We start from the raw sequence: 14972 nt of genomic DNA on the forward strand, positions 1-14972 counted from the left end.
TGATTAAAATAAGAGGAAAAGAAGTCATGTTCCCAACCTGGCTAGAAATGTTTTGTCTGAAGATATCAAGAATACAGTGGCTCAGTGGTTAAGAGCACTTGCAGCTTGTTCGGTTTGAAAGAAAACAGCCCTCAAAGGGAATGGCACTATTAGGAGGTGTGACTTAGTTGGAGAAGAAAGTATGTCACTGTGGGGGTGGGCTTTGAGGTCTCCTATGGTCACACTACACCCAATGAGAGAGACCACTTCCTGTAGCCTATGAATCAAAATGTAGGACTCTCAGCTCATTCTCCAGCACCACGTCGCACCATGATAATAATGAACTAAAAACCTCTCAAAATGTAAGCCACCCCTTGACTGTTTTTCTTTATAAGAGTTCCATGGTCATGGTGTCTCTTCACAGCAATAGAAACCTAAGACACTACTCTCACATAGGATTGAAGCTCAATTCCCAGCACCCACATCAGGTACCTCAAGACCATCTGTAACTGCAGCTGCAGAGGATCCAGACCCTCTCTGGACTCTGTAGGTACTATTACAGACATGGAATACACATAAATAAAAATAAGAACTTGCTACTACTGGACTGTATCATCAGAAGCAAGAAATGTGCTAAAAGCCTGCCTCAGTTCTGTCTTCACAGATGTAGACGAAGAGAAAGAATCTTTTACCTGCCAACCTTGTTATGTTGCAGGAGGGAAGACAGACCAGAGAGCTGAGAGTATGCGCTATTCCGCCACCAGGGACATTTTATCCTCTTAAAAACAGCACATGTAAGCAGCCTTGTTCACATTTTGGGATATACTGCCATAGCAGCCCCTTTTCCCACTAAAAAGCATATAGGGGCTTCATGAGGTCAGACCACATTGTCCTGTCCAACTCAGCCCCCAGGCTCCCCCCCGTATCTGGCAAGCTCAGCACACTGCTAGTGCTTGGCACTCAGTGCTGTGGAAATAGACGAGGTTTGCTGGGCCCTGCCCCACTCACGTCTCATCAAATAGGGGCTCCAGGGTCTTGCGCTTTACTGAGGTGGTCTTGCGACTTGTCCATCGCCTTTCAGGCAATAGGTAGATGCGAACATAGGGATCAGCTCCACTGCTGGTACATGGTGTCAGGTTTCTGATGGACAGAGAAAAGGGGTTCCTAAGTACTCATTTGGGAGAAGGCTATACCAGCCACTGAGGATTATATGGACTGGAGGATTAAAATTCTCCGCATTCAAAAGACAAAAGCCCACAGAATTAAAGGACGAGCTATCAGCTGTGGTTTTGTTTTGAACACACATTTTTGTGCTGTTTGGGTAGAGTCAAGTATTTTGTACTCAAGGAATTTGGGGGTTCCTGCTTAGGAAGACCTACTTGCCATTGGCCACCTCAAGACAGCAGTCTGAGCAGAGTCCTTGACTCTTGAGCCCATGCACACCAACAAAAAAAAAAAAAAAAAAACATGCCCCTTTGAGGATTTTTGCCACCGATGGCTTGTAGGTTCTCAAATATCATTTAGGAGTGCATAGCTCCTGCCGTCACCCTAAGCAGCCCTGTCATGGTCGCCTGATACTTCCAAAAACCTCCCTGTCCCAGGGTCTCTTTACCTGCACCCGTTGACTAGCACCCTGAGACAGTGTCGCAGACACACATAGCGTACTGTGAGCTGAATCTCACCCAGCCGTCGCCTAGGATCTCTGTGGGAAAAAAGGGGGGCTGTCACAGTAAGAACTATTCCCCTCCCTTCACCTGAAGATAGAGAAGGATGCCCGATGTAAGGAACACAGACTCAACTGGTCAATAATTCTCTTCCAAGTTACAATCAGCATTCAGTGTAATTATCCTACTTGTTAGCAGAAAGCATAAATAAACCCTGGAATGGATTGGCCCTTATATCCTTATTGCTTGTGGGGCTTGAGGGAATTGGGATTTTATAATGGTCTCTTCTATCTTATAGAGTTATAATGAAGAATGAATTAAATCAGATAATACGCTAAGCCCATAGGAAGCACTTAATACATGGAGTCACTTATTTAAGTCCACATTCTAAACTTTTCATGTATCCCCACGATACTCAGAATTCAGAAAATGTTTCTATGGAAGGGACCTGAACAACTGAAGTCATCACGTAGCCAGAGTTGTATACCAACAACAGGGTTCAAGCTGCCTCTCGTAAAGACATGTTGTGAGAAACCTGGACTTGGGCAGGCCTGTAATTTCCTATTTACTCTTCCATCCAAGGACCTACTTTTCACTCAAGTTATATTAGAAAAGATCAAGCAGAGAGATGCATACTCAATGTTGAGGCTGACATCTGTCATGTCAAAGCAGGAAGAGGCCAGGGAGTTGAGTGAGGACATGCTGGGAGCCAGCCTTGTGGGTGGCCATGCGAATGGGAAGGCAGGGCGGCTCATGGGTCTGGGTGACTTGATGGGCCCTGGAGAGTGGGGGCCTGGGACAGTCAGGAAGATGGTAGCTGGGTTCCTCTTCTTCCCCATGGACTCACAGAGCCCTTTGGCACTGTCCTTGCCTTTCGACTCCAGGCCTGTCTCTGGGGGCTCAGGCTCTGTGGCCGTGGTGACAGCTGTGGTGGTATCAGTGCTCTTGGATGCTCCCTTGATGTCCAAGGCAAGGTCCGAGGCACATGTCACATCTGCAGGGCCTTCTCCCTGGGATGGGGCTTTGTGAGCCTGGTTGGTGGCCACTTTCTTGATGAACAGAGGGCCTTTCTTTACAGCATCGGGCCCAGTATATGGGCTTCCCAGTTCTCGTTCCTCCACGCGTAAGAACTAGAAGCAGATGACAGGGTTGTTTGTAGGCAGGGCTTCCCCTTCCTCCTCAGATGTCAATCAACAAGCCCTTTCCTAGGGAATTCTTTTTCCAGAAATAAATGTGGGACTGAAATATAGTCACTAAAAAAGTAATCTAGAATAAAAATTCTACCAAGCAGCAAAGATTGATTAACAAGAGGTATCTGTCTCAGCTTGTTAGGGGGAAAGTCTTCCCCAAGCATACCAGCTTGTATTCTAGTTAAGGGAAAGTCTTCCCCAAGCATACCATCTTATAGAACTATCAAGAGTTTCTAGTTCATATTCAGATTTCCTATGGGTTTTTTAACCCATTAAGTTAACATAACAATGGATCTAGGTTTGTAATGCCCTGTGGTTTTCTGCCAGATACAAAGTTACCCTCCCTGGCATAGAGCAGCCTTTGATCCAGGCCGTCAAGGATCACTGGCCACACTCATGACAGCCACAGAACAGTCACTGAACACACAGATGAGATAAACAGCAAAATTCATTGCCAAGATCCTCTTGTGGATCATACCATTAAGACTGGGTATTGTGGTTGCAGACAATGTGTCTCCCTCAAACCTTTTTGTGATGCCACATTACCCATCTAACATGAAAAAAAAATTACTCCCAAAATCTTCAGACAACAGAATTAACAGATTACAATCTAAACATTTTAAATGACTAAGGATGGATTGGAAATGTAGACAATAAAAAAAGACCATGCGATTTGGGAGAGATGAAATTAAAGATGAAAAAAATTAGTATCGAAATACAAACCATACTGAAAAAGTAGTAAGCTAGACATAGTAAAGTGCAGTGGTAAGGAGGATGGGTCTGAGGAAATTAGCTGAGAATAGAAGATAAGGTTGAGGCATGGATCAAGGATGGAAGAAAAATCTAGCATGGAAGTTCTAGAAGAAAGGGTTAAATGAATGGAGGAGGTAGTGTTTGAAACAACAAAGAGATGGTATTGTATTGTGACAATATCTCTTGGTTCCAAAGAGACTGAACTTTTGGCAGACCTGTCGGCAAAGTTAATAATACCCTTAAGAGCATTTCAGACTGTATTTAAACCGCTACCCTACTGTGTACTCAGCCTGTTGAAAGTTTTCATCCCATAATGCAACATCAAGGAGGGAACTCTCTGAGGTTATCTTTAATGTGTTAACCGATGAGTAGATGAAGACACAAACATCTCTCCTGACTTCTGCATTCAACAGATAACTCACTCAATGCTGAGACCTGTTCCAGCTCAGCCCCACCCACTGAGAAAGGAGGTTATTTACCCGAAGCACCAGCCTCATGGAGATGAGGCTGTCCAGGCCTGAGTGATCCAGCTGGAAGCGCTGCTCCAGGGTGAGGTTGGCACAGGGGAGGATCTGGCACAGCGGAAACTCCAGCACTCCCAGAGCACACTCCAGGTCGTCATCCAGCACCTGGGCAGTCAAAACCAGGGAGAGCTAAGCCCACTGTGCTGCCATTGCCTCTGGTCCTGGGGAGTCTGTGCTTACTTCAGGAAGTATATACACTATGTAGCAGTTAACACGTGGTGCTCTTCAGCAGGCGGGAGTGGCTAGAGTAGAGGTGATTATAGTCTGCATGAGGCCAACCAGCAGGGCTTTTGTACGGCTGTATGGTAGGGCATTTAGGCTCAGTTCAGGGCTCCAAAAAGATCCTACCCAGCTCCAGCACTTATAGGCCATGAGCTCTTGGGCAGATGGTTGCTTTAGCCTTTATTTGCTCCTGTGAAAAGGAGGTCACTCTTCTGCAGATCTTTTGTAAAGTCTAGACTCTAGCATGGGACCCTCAGACTGTGTAACTATAATGATCATCGCAAGCAGAACTAAGGAAATTAACCGGTTGCCTTCCCACAGTCTCCTCCGTGGTGACCTTGGGCACTGACCTCAAGGGGCTGAGGGCTTGTGGGGCCTCATACACTCCCAACACACTGGGGGGAGGGGAGTAACTACTGGAAAAACTGCCCAAGGGACACAGAAAACCCTCGCCTGCCCTTGGCCTAAAACGCTCTCAACTGTCCAGAACCCAACTTCAGGCAAACCTTCAGGCTGAGCTGCTCAGCTGCCACACTGTGCACGAAGAAGGAGAACACCTGGCTCCACACAGGATCCTTGCTGTGGGGACAGGTCTGAGGACAGAAGCGAGAGATCATCTGAGTGCCAGGTTGGACATACTCTGCTCAGTGTGACGACCTACTGCCATGAGGAGCCAGGGGACAGTCAGTGTGGCAGAAAAGGCATGACTTGTGACCATGCCCCAGGGTAAACCCTAATCCTGCTGCCCCATTTTTGGTGGCATCATCACTTAGCTTGGCAGTTTTTAGATTGTGAATGCTAAAGCCACATAGGACGGGATTCCGAAGGCTTCCTAGGCATTCAGTGTGAGTTTCCTTTACTCTGACTCTCCTTAAAAAGGGGCATCATTTCCTTATCTCAGGCTTACAAATGAATTGTCTTACCTTACTTGTAAAGGTCTTCTTGCCTACGGACAGCTTGACATATGAAGAAGGGTCTTTGCTGGCCTTATTCTGTAAGGGGAAACCCACAGTGTTGAAAGCAATGTTTTCAGGGCGGGGCCCAAGACATCTCACCTTTCCTGATGCTCACCCCTCCCGCAGGCATGCCAGTGGGTTGTAGGGCAGCCATGGCTCCTGTTGGAGAAAATCCACACTATGGCATGAGCACTGTGCAGAACTACCTCTGGGGAGGAACCCCGAGTGCAGGCCAGAACTAGGACAGACATGCCCAGGCCCCCCACCTTCTGTTTCCTTTTTATAAAATGGAAATCACTCTTGCCCAAAACAAGAACACCTGGAATACATCACTATGGGACTCCAAGGCCAAGTCTAGTGCCTTGCACAGGAGACCCAGTGAGCCCATGTATGTGACAGACAGGTCCTGGCTGCAGTCACTTCAGGGAAAAGGAGTCAAGTTCTCAATGATATTTATTTACTTACTTTGGCAAACCTGGAGAGTTTTTTGGCTCTGTATTCACCATTCAGGTAGTCAAAAGGGTTTCTCTGCAGCACAAGAATTGGAGTTAAAACAACACATGGGCATCTGGCTGTGAGGGTAGTTGGGTCCCATGACTCACCGGCAGGTTGCAGGCATTTTCTAAGTAGACCACAAGGATGGCGGAGGAGTGGTCACCATGGTCCTGCAAACAGACACAGCCCTCACTGAATATTCCCAGAATCCAGGCAGAAGGAAGCCAGCCAGCGCTCCAGCTAACAACCTAGCCTTATGTGGCTGAGAGCCCATTACAGCAGGATAGGTTCATGTCAGACACAGAGGTAGATGTCCCTGTGAAGTTGGGTGGCAGGCCCTGGCACAGCTCTAAGGACCCCATCTTCCCTGAAAATGAAGTTCAGAGGCTGTTTACTGCCTGGTGGAGAGAAGAACATGAGTGGCATGTTCTCCAGGAGACAACAAATGGGGGCTCCCTCCTCTCTCGCCTCTGCCGGCACACAGTAGGTAGAAGCCAGTCTCCTCCCCTGACCATCCTTTCTGTGCCTCAGCCACTGCCACCCCCTCACCTCCAGCAGCACTTCCTGGTCCGTGAGCAGGGAGAGCCACTCCAGCCTCAGGTGCAGCCTCCCGCTGGTTGTGCCATTGAGAACAAACCACTGTGGGGCAGAGGGGGAGGAGCGCTCAGGGATGGAGATAGGCTACCGACGACCTGGGGACTGCGTAGTTTTGAGACTAGGGGAAACGGTTAACCAACCCGAAGAGGGCACAGCAGATGCAGTGGGACTGGCAGATGCCGGGCAGGAGTCTTACAGTTGGGGACAATGAAACCCAGGTCTAGCCTATCTTCCTCTATAATGCGACTCCCTTGCTGAGTTTCCTTAGTCTGTGGACATTTCCCAAAGAAACTTCTAACCCCAGCCCTAGGGGGTGCCCTGTACCCATCTGGGCCTCACCCAATTCTTGTCCCTGAGAATGGGTATGGGTACAGCCCTGCACAGAGGGGACCCATCACATAGGGCCAGATGGCCGAAGTGACCTGCCAGAGCCATGCCCAGGGTGTTCCTGGGGGGAGGGTGCTGGAAGAGCCGCCCTACCTCATCAACCACTCTGTTCATCATGACATCTCCCAGGCAGATCTGCAGGCTGGAAGGAAAGGAGAGGGTGAGCACAACAGTGGCCAGAGCAGGCCCTGGCGGCGCACATGGAACTCTGTTCTCAAATGACTGGATGTGGCCATTGGGACAGTGGCCTCATTCCTCCAGGTAAACAGCGGGAGACCATTTGCAGCTCATGAGGAGGGAAAGGCTAGCTAACCTTCTGCTCCACTGCACTTAGACTGTGGGGAGGGAGTGGCTCCCAGCCCAGAGGGGACAAGCTGAGGTCTAGATTCATCACCTCTGGGTCTTTTGACAATTATTGGCTGTTAGCATGTTGAGTGCGGTGATTTGATTCTTCATTGTGCAAACCTGTCCATGAATCACAGGAATTTGGCTTCCTGTGCCATCTAAATGCCAACGGCACTTTAACAGTCAGATGCCCCTCTGACTTGAAAACTGGTACCAGTGCCCTGGAAGTGGCACTAACTGATGATCTATGTGTGAGGAAGCCAGGAAGTCCTGTATCACAGTGTTCCTCTAGCCTACCATGACCCAAATCCAACCCACGGGTCCTGCCAGCCCGAGGGCGGAAGCAGTTCCTGTGTGACTCGGAAGTGTGCACATTCAACACGGACCTGAACTCAGCCCTGGAAGGCAAGTGCCATGAGCCCCACTTCCCACCCACAACACTACACCACAAAGACACCAGAAATGACCAGCACCCGGCGGGGAGCTGCGTCTTCCATTTATTTGTTCATATTTCAACTTGTTACAACTCCATACTCAGGAAAACAAGCTGCGGACTACAGGGGCATAAGATCTGAGTCGCTTCTTCGCCTGCCGCCACGTCACCCGGTCATGCTCCTCCGCTCACAGACACAGGCATCTTGGGCCCTCTTGTGGGAGGTGGAATCCAGCTGCCCTTCTCTACTTGCTAGCACACCACGATGGCCCCACACTGAATTCTTAGGTAAATGTATTCAAACATTCAGCTAGTGTCTTCCACAGGAGGGCATTGGGAGGCCACAAAGACTTGGGCAGTAAGCATTTTAAGGGCTGGTACCTGTATAGGTTCTTCAAGGAGGGGGCTCTCTAGACTAAGTAAGATTCAGCCAAGCAACCCCACAGGGCTCATGTGAGCCCTCCCATAGCCTTGAGATCTGGGTGTGATCGTTGAGCACCTAGTCATCATGCCACCTTGCTCCCTGTTCCAACTGGGATTCTGGGTAGATTCTGAGTGGGGACATGAGTCTCTGTACCTCTACTCTCCTCCAGGGCCTAGGTCAGGGCTGGGGACGCCTGGGGAGGTTTGTAACCGGACTGTACAATGTTAGAGCAGATTGCCTGGCACACTCACTGTTGCCACGGTAGCCATAGAGAGTCGCAGGTCACTAAGCACTGAGGTCTGTGCACACTAAATGCCCCAAGGTCCAGCCTTGTACCCCAGGCAGTAAAGAAGCTCCAAAGCCCAGCTCCCCACTCCTCACCTGCCCAGAAAGTCATCCCTGTCAGTATCTTCGTCATACAGGTCCACCTCCAGGTCCTGCCCAGGCACTTCGTACACCATGAACTGCAAGGACAGAGAAGCATCTTGCCCTGCAGGTCTTGACTGCTGAATCAGATCTAAACCCCACAGACAGCCAAAGCCCAGCTTAGGGCCCTGGCCTTGCTGGTCCCTCAGGACCCTGCCTGTAAGAAAGCAATGCCCCTCCTCTGTAGGCAAGCAGAGAGGACCAGATACCGCACAGGCATGCCACAGCATGGTGCCCAGAGGACACTGGCTGCCATCTGCTCTGCCTTTGTGCTCTCACAGTCTCCTCACCGGGGGCTGTGGGACAGCAGGAAACTAAGCTTCCCTTGGTCGTCCTGCTTCCACTGCCAGGGACCAGATCTAACAAAGCAAGCCGATAGCGTTGTAAGGAAAGGGGCAGCTGGGAGGTGGCCCTGGAACTTGTGACTGACGGCTTTGAGTTGCACCCACCCAGCAGCAGGGAAGGCTGGGAGCTATGGGCAGAACTGCCCCCGTGCACTGTTCTTTTCCTTCCATTTGCAAACATCCCACAGCCAATTCTGGTGGGGAAGGGGCACTGACTATGGGGTGAGAAGAGCCTACCTCTGAGCCTGCTGGACAGGGAAGCAAGAATTACAAAGTCCTATCTGCCCATAACAAGTCTCTCCCACTAACCATGGTTTCCCTGTTGGGCCATGAGAGCCGCTTGCTCATCACAGCCCAGGGAGAAGCCTGGAGACACTAGGCCTTCCAAGACAGATGGAAGAGAACTCACCTCAAACACTTCATTCCAGGTGGGGTTCAGGTTCTTGTAGACGGTCCTGCTCCGGCAGTGCTGCAGGCCAATGCTCACCTTGGCGTATGGGTCTGACTTGCATCCAAGCCCTAGGAAGTTGTCCTTCTGGGCCAGCTTCTCAGCCTCCAGCAAATGGACTCTAATCACCCCCTGAGAAACACCCAAGCCCCAGGTCACAACTGCCTCCTTGGGGTGCCAGCCTCAAGTCCAAGATCCCAGGACCAAAGCCACCAGAGGTCACTGTTGGACAGAGAAGGCAGCCAGAGATAACAGTGACTGAGCCAAGGCCACACAGCAACTGGTGGCAGGGTCCATGGCTCTACCCAAGGCTTTGGCCTTCCCACACTCTTCTCTAGACTCGACATGAACGGCTGGCTCGGCTGAGGCTGTTCCTGCTCCTCCTTCAGCACTGCTGGAAAACTACGTAAACTGAAAGCTAGGGATACTTCAGGCAGCATGTTATGGGCCTGCCTGCACTGGTGGTAGGTCTCTGTATGCATAATGCCTCAAGTATCATCCACCACAGGACAGACCCTTTCCCCACACTCACACTGTTTAAAAGAAAAGCAAAAAAAAAAAAAAAAAAAAGAAAATTGGAAAGTCACAGTTCCTGAATCTTAGGCTATGCCTCTTTCCTGGTACAATGTATCAGTTAACACATATATTTTTTTTGATCTCCAAAACAACCTTGAGAAATCTACCCTTAGGCACACTGGCAAAAAAAAATAAAGATCCTTGCACAGGCTGCTCATTGCACTGTCGTCTCCAGCAGAAGGCCAGACACAGCCTGGCTGTCCATCAACAAGGCTGGTGGTGCAGTGATAGGACCTGCCACAGTGAAGGGCTGTGCAGCCATCAGCACGGATGTGGGAGGCTTTATCTGTACCGTGGCAGTGGGGTTCTGTGATACAGTTAGCAATAAAAGCAGATAAGGAAAATAATACACTAACATCTTTCAAAGAAATGGGGATCACGATAACTACCACTTACGGCCTATACTACTGTAGAAGCTTCCTAACACATGTATACACACATAACACACACACTTAAATGGAGTTGCCCTATAACAATAGGGTGGCAATGTCTCTACTTCACAGATGGGTTACCTCTATTGGAACTGTCCTCACAGACTCCCAAACATTACAGGCTTCTGCCAATGCTCTTGTACCCTCCAGGATTTGATAAGACCCTTGTGGTAATTTGAACAAAAATGTCCTCCCCGCCCCAAAGGAGAGGCACCATTAGGAGATGTGAATTCGTTAGGGGAAGTGTGTCACTGTGGGAGCTGGCTTTGAGGTTTCTTGTGCTCAAACTCCCCACAGTGTGACTTTCAACTTCCTATGCCCTGCATATCAAGATATACCCAGTACCATGTCTGCGTGCATGCTGCCATGCTCCCCACCATGATGATAATGGACTAAGCTCTGAAACTGTAAGCCACCACCCCAGTTAAATGTTTTCTAAGCATCGCCATTGTCATGGTGTCTCCACAGCAATAAAAACCCTAACTAAGACAACCCTGCTGCTGAAGATATCATGCACGTGAGTCATAGGACAGGGAGAACCCAGGCTGGTACTGACCTGGAAACTTCCTTTTCCACCGGCTAACTTCCATAGTGCTATACATGCCACTGGGGGAGAAAGGCATCAGTCTTCCCCGGCTGTGAACCCTGAAAGCTACAATGACTGGCCTGGCAATACATGGTCACTGGTGCAATAGAGAAACGGATGTCATGGGAGTGAACAGCACTTCCCGACTGAACTTAAGGCCCACTCCGCAAGATGGAATCCATACCTGGGGCTATGATTGGCCATGGCTCCAGGGGACACTCTACCACTATTTCTGCTAAATGAATGTGGTATTAAACTAACTCCCAACGAGTTATGGTTTGACCCATATATTAGAGCACCTCCCAGCCCTGGAGAAGTTTCTTTTTGCAGTGGATGGTGATTAACAGAGACCCACGACTCACTGAGGTGCAGAAAATAAGAGACTAGAATGCTCAGCCCTAAACACGACATCTAGATCACACCCCAGCTCAGGGATCATTGCAGAAGAGGAAGTGGAAATATTGTAATAAGCCATGGATGACTACAAAGAAACAGTGTTTTCCAGACATAGCAGGGGGCTGCATTATGTGACCGCATGCCCAAGACCTGCGCAAGCTTGAACCAGACAAAATTCCAGGGAGACAGGAAGTCAGGTGACAGCCCTGCTACGTTAATTCTCCCCCTAGCAGCTCCCGGCTGGCTGGAGTGGACCTTCTCGGCATTCGTGTCATGTCCCCTCTCCAAAATACACTATATGAAATTCTCAAAGAACTAATCAAAACCTAGAAAGGAGGGCTGGAGAGATGGCTCAGAGGTTAAGAGCATTGCCTGCTCTTCCAAAGGTCCTGAGTTCAATTCCCAGCAACCACATGGTGGCTCACAGCCATCTGTAATGGGGTCTGGTGCCCTCTTCTGGCCGTCAGGCATACACACAGACAGAATATTGTATACATAATAAATAAATAAATATAAAAAAAACTAAAAAGGAAACAGGACTATGAATATAAACAAAGATGCACACATATGACTGTGTGTGTGTGTGTGTGTCCACATTAACTAACACTCAAGTACAATGGGATAAAAACCATTACTTTAGTGGGGGGGGGGAAGCCAGGGACTGGGGGAAAGGAACGAGAGGCAGTAAGACTACCTAAGATGCAGTTTGGGTATTGGCCTTTAGAAAACACACAACTATGTTACATAACTGTAGAAAAATTCAAAACTAAAACTTGAAGATAGAGAACAGAATGAAATAAATGTAAATATCTATGACCAGTTACCAGAAACACATAGAAGCTGTCCCCCAAAGAGTTCTAATGTCGCAAACTGTCAGGACATTCCTAGGGGAATGCACATGATTTTAGGAACTCTTACATTGGTGAGACGGTGTTTACGTTGCTATGGGACTGCATGTAGTGTGGATGAAAGCCAGTGAGCCATCATGGGAAGACTGGGGACATCCATGCTGCCTCCCTGGCCAGCCCACGTCCCTGAACTTCAAGTGTGTACGACAGTGTATGTCAGGCCTAGCATGAGCAGAAGGCCTGCGGCTTTTCACCTGGCACAGTAAAATGGATGTTTTCTTCCTCCAGGGCCCCTAACTGCAGCCCCTTAGCCAGTGCTACTATTTGTAGGGCAACCACAGGGCACTCTCCAGGGGAGGGGAGTGTCTCATTAATGGATCCAGACACTGGGGAAAATGGGATCAGGAGCCAAAGAATTCCCATCCTGGGTCAACCAAGAACCTGTCTTTTCTGTAGATCCCAAGGGATCTACAGAAAGCTCCCAGAATTAAGGGACCCTTCCTGAGGGAGGAAGGGGACCTCGGGTGTCGTGGAATGCCTACCTACAGTTTCAACTGCAATCTACACGGGGGACAGAAACATGGTAAAACTACATGGGTTCTACCCCTTCCCAGATGGTGACTTTGGGCAAGTCGCACACCCTTCCCAGCCTCTGCGCCACCCTGTGAAATAGGCTGCCATGACCTCAAATGAACATGAGGATGACCACTAGTGAGCACCGTTCAGAACCCAGCCATGGCCTGCGTCCCTCCTCATTGGCCCAACACTCGAGCCAGCTCCCGGTACTCACGCTGGGCAGAGGGAAGCGCAGGTTGGTTATATCCAGCCCCTTCTTCACAGGTACAGTCACACGGTTGGGCAGCACCAGGTGGGCAGCAATGAGGTCTTCCAGCAGGCTGTCTGATACGTCACTGAAACATCAGGCGTGGCCAGCTATGGAGGGGGTGACATTGCTTCCGCATGCCACCTGCCCCTGTACCCATCCTCAGAGCTGGCACTAAGAGACTAGCTTGGCAGAAGGCTCCACCAGAGGCAACGCTGGTCTCTTCCTGACCAGCTGCTGGGCACGAAACAGATATACATCCTATGACCTAGACATGTTATTGACCCAAGGAGGAGCATCCTGCTTGCACTCTCCACGCCCAATTTAAAAAAAAAAAAAAAAAAAAAAAAGGTCCTGCTTGTTCCTAGGCAACACAGAGCGCTTTAAGAACAGATCCTAGGTCAAGATTCCCATCATACTCCCTAGCTGCCCTGCCTCAGATGGGTGTCCCCATCCCTTGGCTGCTAACGGCTGCACCCGGAACAGATGTGAAGGGAGTTGTGGGTGCAGCACTGAGAACAGTGCTGAGTCTACAGGACACAAGACAACAGCCGGCCACTGAAGCCTTTCTCTTCCTTGACACTGGTGACGTTCTCTTACTACTTGGCTCACCTTCCCCACAGATGGACAGTAGCAGCAGGACCAGCGCACAATAGCTACTCAATACTCAAAAAGTCTTCTTTGAGTAACAGTGTGTGGCTGCTTAAAAGGGACATCGTTATCAATCCCCTTGCCAAAGTTCAGGGACCACCGCAGGGGAGGTGGTGGGAAGAAAGAGCCAATAGGTTAAATGATGGCTCCTGGACATGACATGGCTATCAGGCTCATGAACTCGGAGCAGCTGTGGTTACCTGCGCAGGACACATGCAAGATCAAAGCAGACACAAAATTTAGGCCTAAATGGGGAGGAACTCTCCAGGCCTCATCAATAACTGGGAATCTATTGGCAATGGGCAGCTGCTGGTAGAGGGAGAACCACTCTTGAGAGAGTGGCCACTGGCAGATTTTCCCATGCTTCAGGAGATGGACCCACAGTTATGCACATATAGTCAGCATTGATGACTCGACTTCATGGGTTATTTAAAATGAAAATAAAAAGAGGACATGAAGTTGGGAGGAGATGTGTTGGGAGCCCGGGGAGAGTCAGAGGAGAAAGTGGATGGTGGAGAGATTTCATTGTATGCTTGTCTGGAATTTCCAAAGAACAGGAGAAAAGGTGCAAGACCGAATTCTCTCCATGTGGAACAATGAGATCAGAGGGGGACATCCCCAGTGAGCATATACTTGGCCCTCTTTGGGACCCACAGAGACATCCAATAGCCTTCCTGACCAACCCAGGTGACCCTGCCTCCTGGAGAGGCAAACAATGATGCTAGCACTCTCCTCGGCTCCTTGAGGAACGCCTGGTGTCTGAAAGCTGCCTGCACCTCGCCTGGGAAGCTGAGATTCCCCTAGTCCTGTCCTTTCTCACTGGCCTCTGCTGGGAAAATGTCCCTTCCCATCTCTGTGCAACCACGTCACAGGGGCCAACTGGGCATCTCACTACAGTGGGAGTGGGGAAGGGTGAAGCGTGAGGACACACACCTGTGTTCCACACACAGTAGGATTCTACCACACGTGTGCATGTGCTTGGGCAACTTCAAGACAAAGAAGCCTGGCTCCTCAGTCTAGCACTGAGCAAAGCTGTCAGCAGGAGTGTGTGCACCTGTCCACGGGCTAGCTTTCTGCAGGTGCGTGAGCACACACACACATACACACGGGTACTTGCCCCCCCTTTCCCACTCATTATGCAGGGTGGGGGAATGCAGCCTCTGTGCAGCTCACAGCTGTTAGGGCTCCAGGGAGCCCCACCCCAGGCACTTACTTGATACCCGGCATGTCCAGCAGGTTGGTCAAGCCGGTCCAGTTGATCTGCAGGTGCTGTGGGCAGAGGGAGGCTGCTAGGCTCAAGGAGCAGGCAACCCAGGGCTGATACCTTTCCCAAACTCCTCATATCCCCCCAAAAGGGAGAACCCTATTTGCCGGGGTGGACCTATTGCAAGATGAGGTAGGGAGGATGTTTCTCAGTCTGCCAAACCTGCCCTAGGGCTTGGGAAGAGGGTCCTAGCTAGCTCTATCAACTTGG

The 14972-nt window shown here is 49.8% G+C and overlaps 1 protein-coding gene across 1 annotated transcript in view; it reads right to left on the bottom strand.

Moving 5' to 3' along the window:
* Window positions 1-14972, bottom strand: part of Esyt3 (extended synaptotagmin 3) — a 46136-nt gene that overhangs the window by 2856 nt on the left and 28308 nt on the right. Inside the window, exons 7-21 of the mRNA XM_038322604.1 lie at window positions 14712-14767; window positions 12815-12935; window positions 9149-9319; window positions 8351-8433; window positions 6861-6909; window positions 6333-6422; window positions 5891-5953; window positions 5754-5816; window positions 5256-5324; window positions 4839-4925; window positions 4066-4215; window positions 2280-2773; window positions 1717-1727; window positions 1592-1679; window positions 988-1119 (exon numbers count right to left, since the gene is read on the bottom strand). Of these exons, the coding sequence (XP_038178532.1) occupies window positions 988-1119; window positions 1592-1679; window positions 1717-1727; window positions 2280-2773; window positions 4066-4215; window positions 4839-4925; window positions 5256-5324; window positions 5754-5816; window positions 5891-5953; window positions 6333-6422; window positions 6861-6909; window positions 8351-8433; window positions 9149-9319; window positions 12815-12935; window positions 14712-14767 (1727 nt within the window). The remainder of the gene's footprint in view (window positions 1-987; window positions 1120-1591; window positions 1680-1716; window positions 1728-2279; window positions 2774-4065; window positions 4216-4838; window positions 4926-5255; window positions 5325-5753; window positions 5817-5890; window positions 5954-6332; window positions 6423-6860; window positions 6910-8350; window positions 8434-9148; window positions 9320-12814; window positions 12936-14711; window positions 14768-14972) is intronic.

Source organism: Arvicola amphibius, chromosome 3 (genome assembly GCF_903992535.2).
Source record: "Arvicola amphibius chromosome 3, mArvAmp1.2, whole genome shotgun sequence".
In the NCBI taxonomy this organism is placed as follows: Eukaryota; Metazoa; Chordata; class Mammalia; order Rodentia; family Cricetidae; genus Arvicola; species Arvicola amphibius.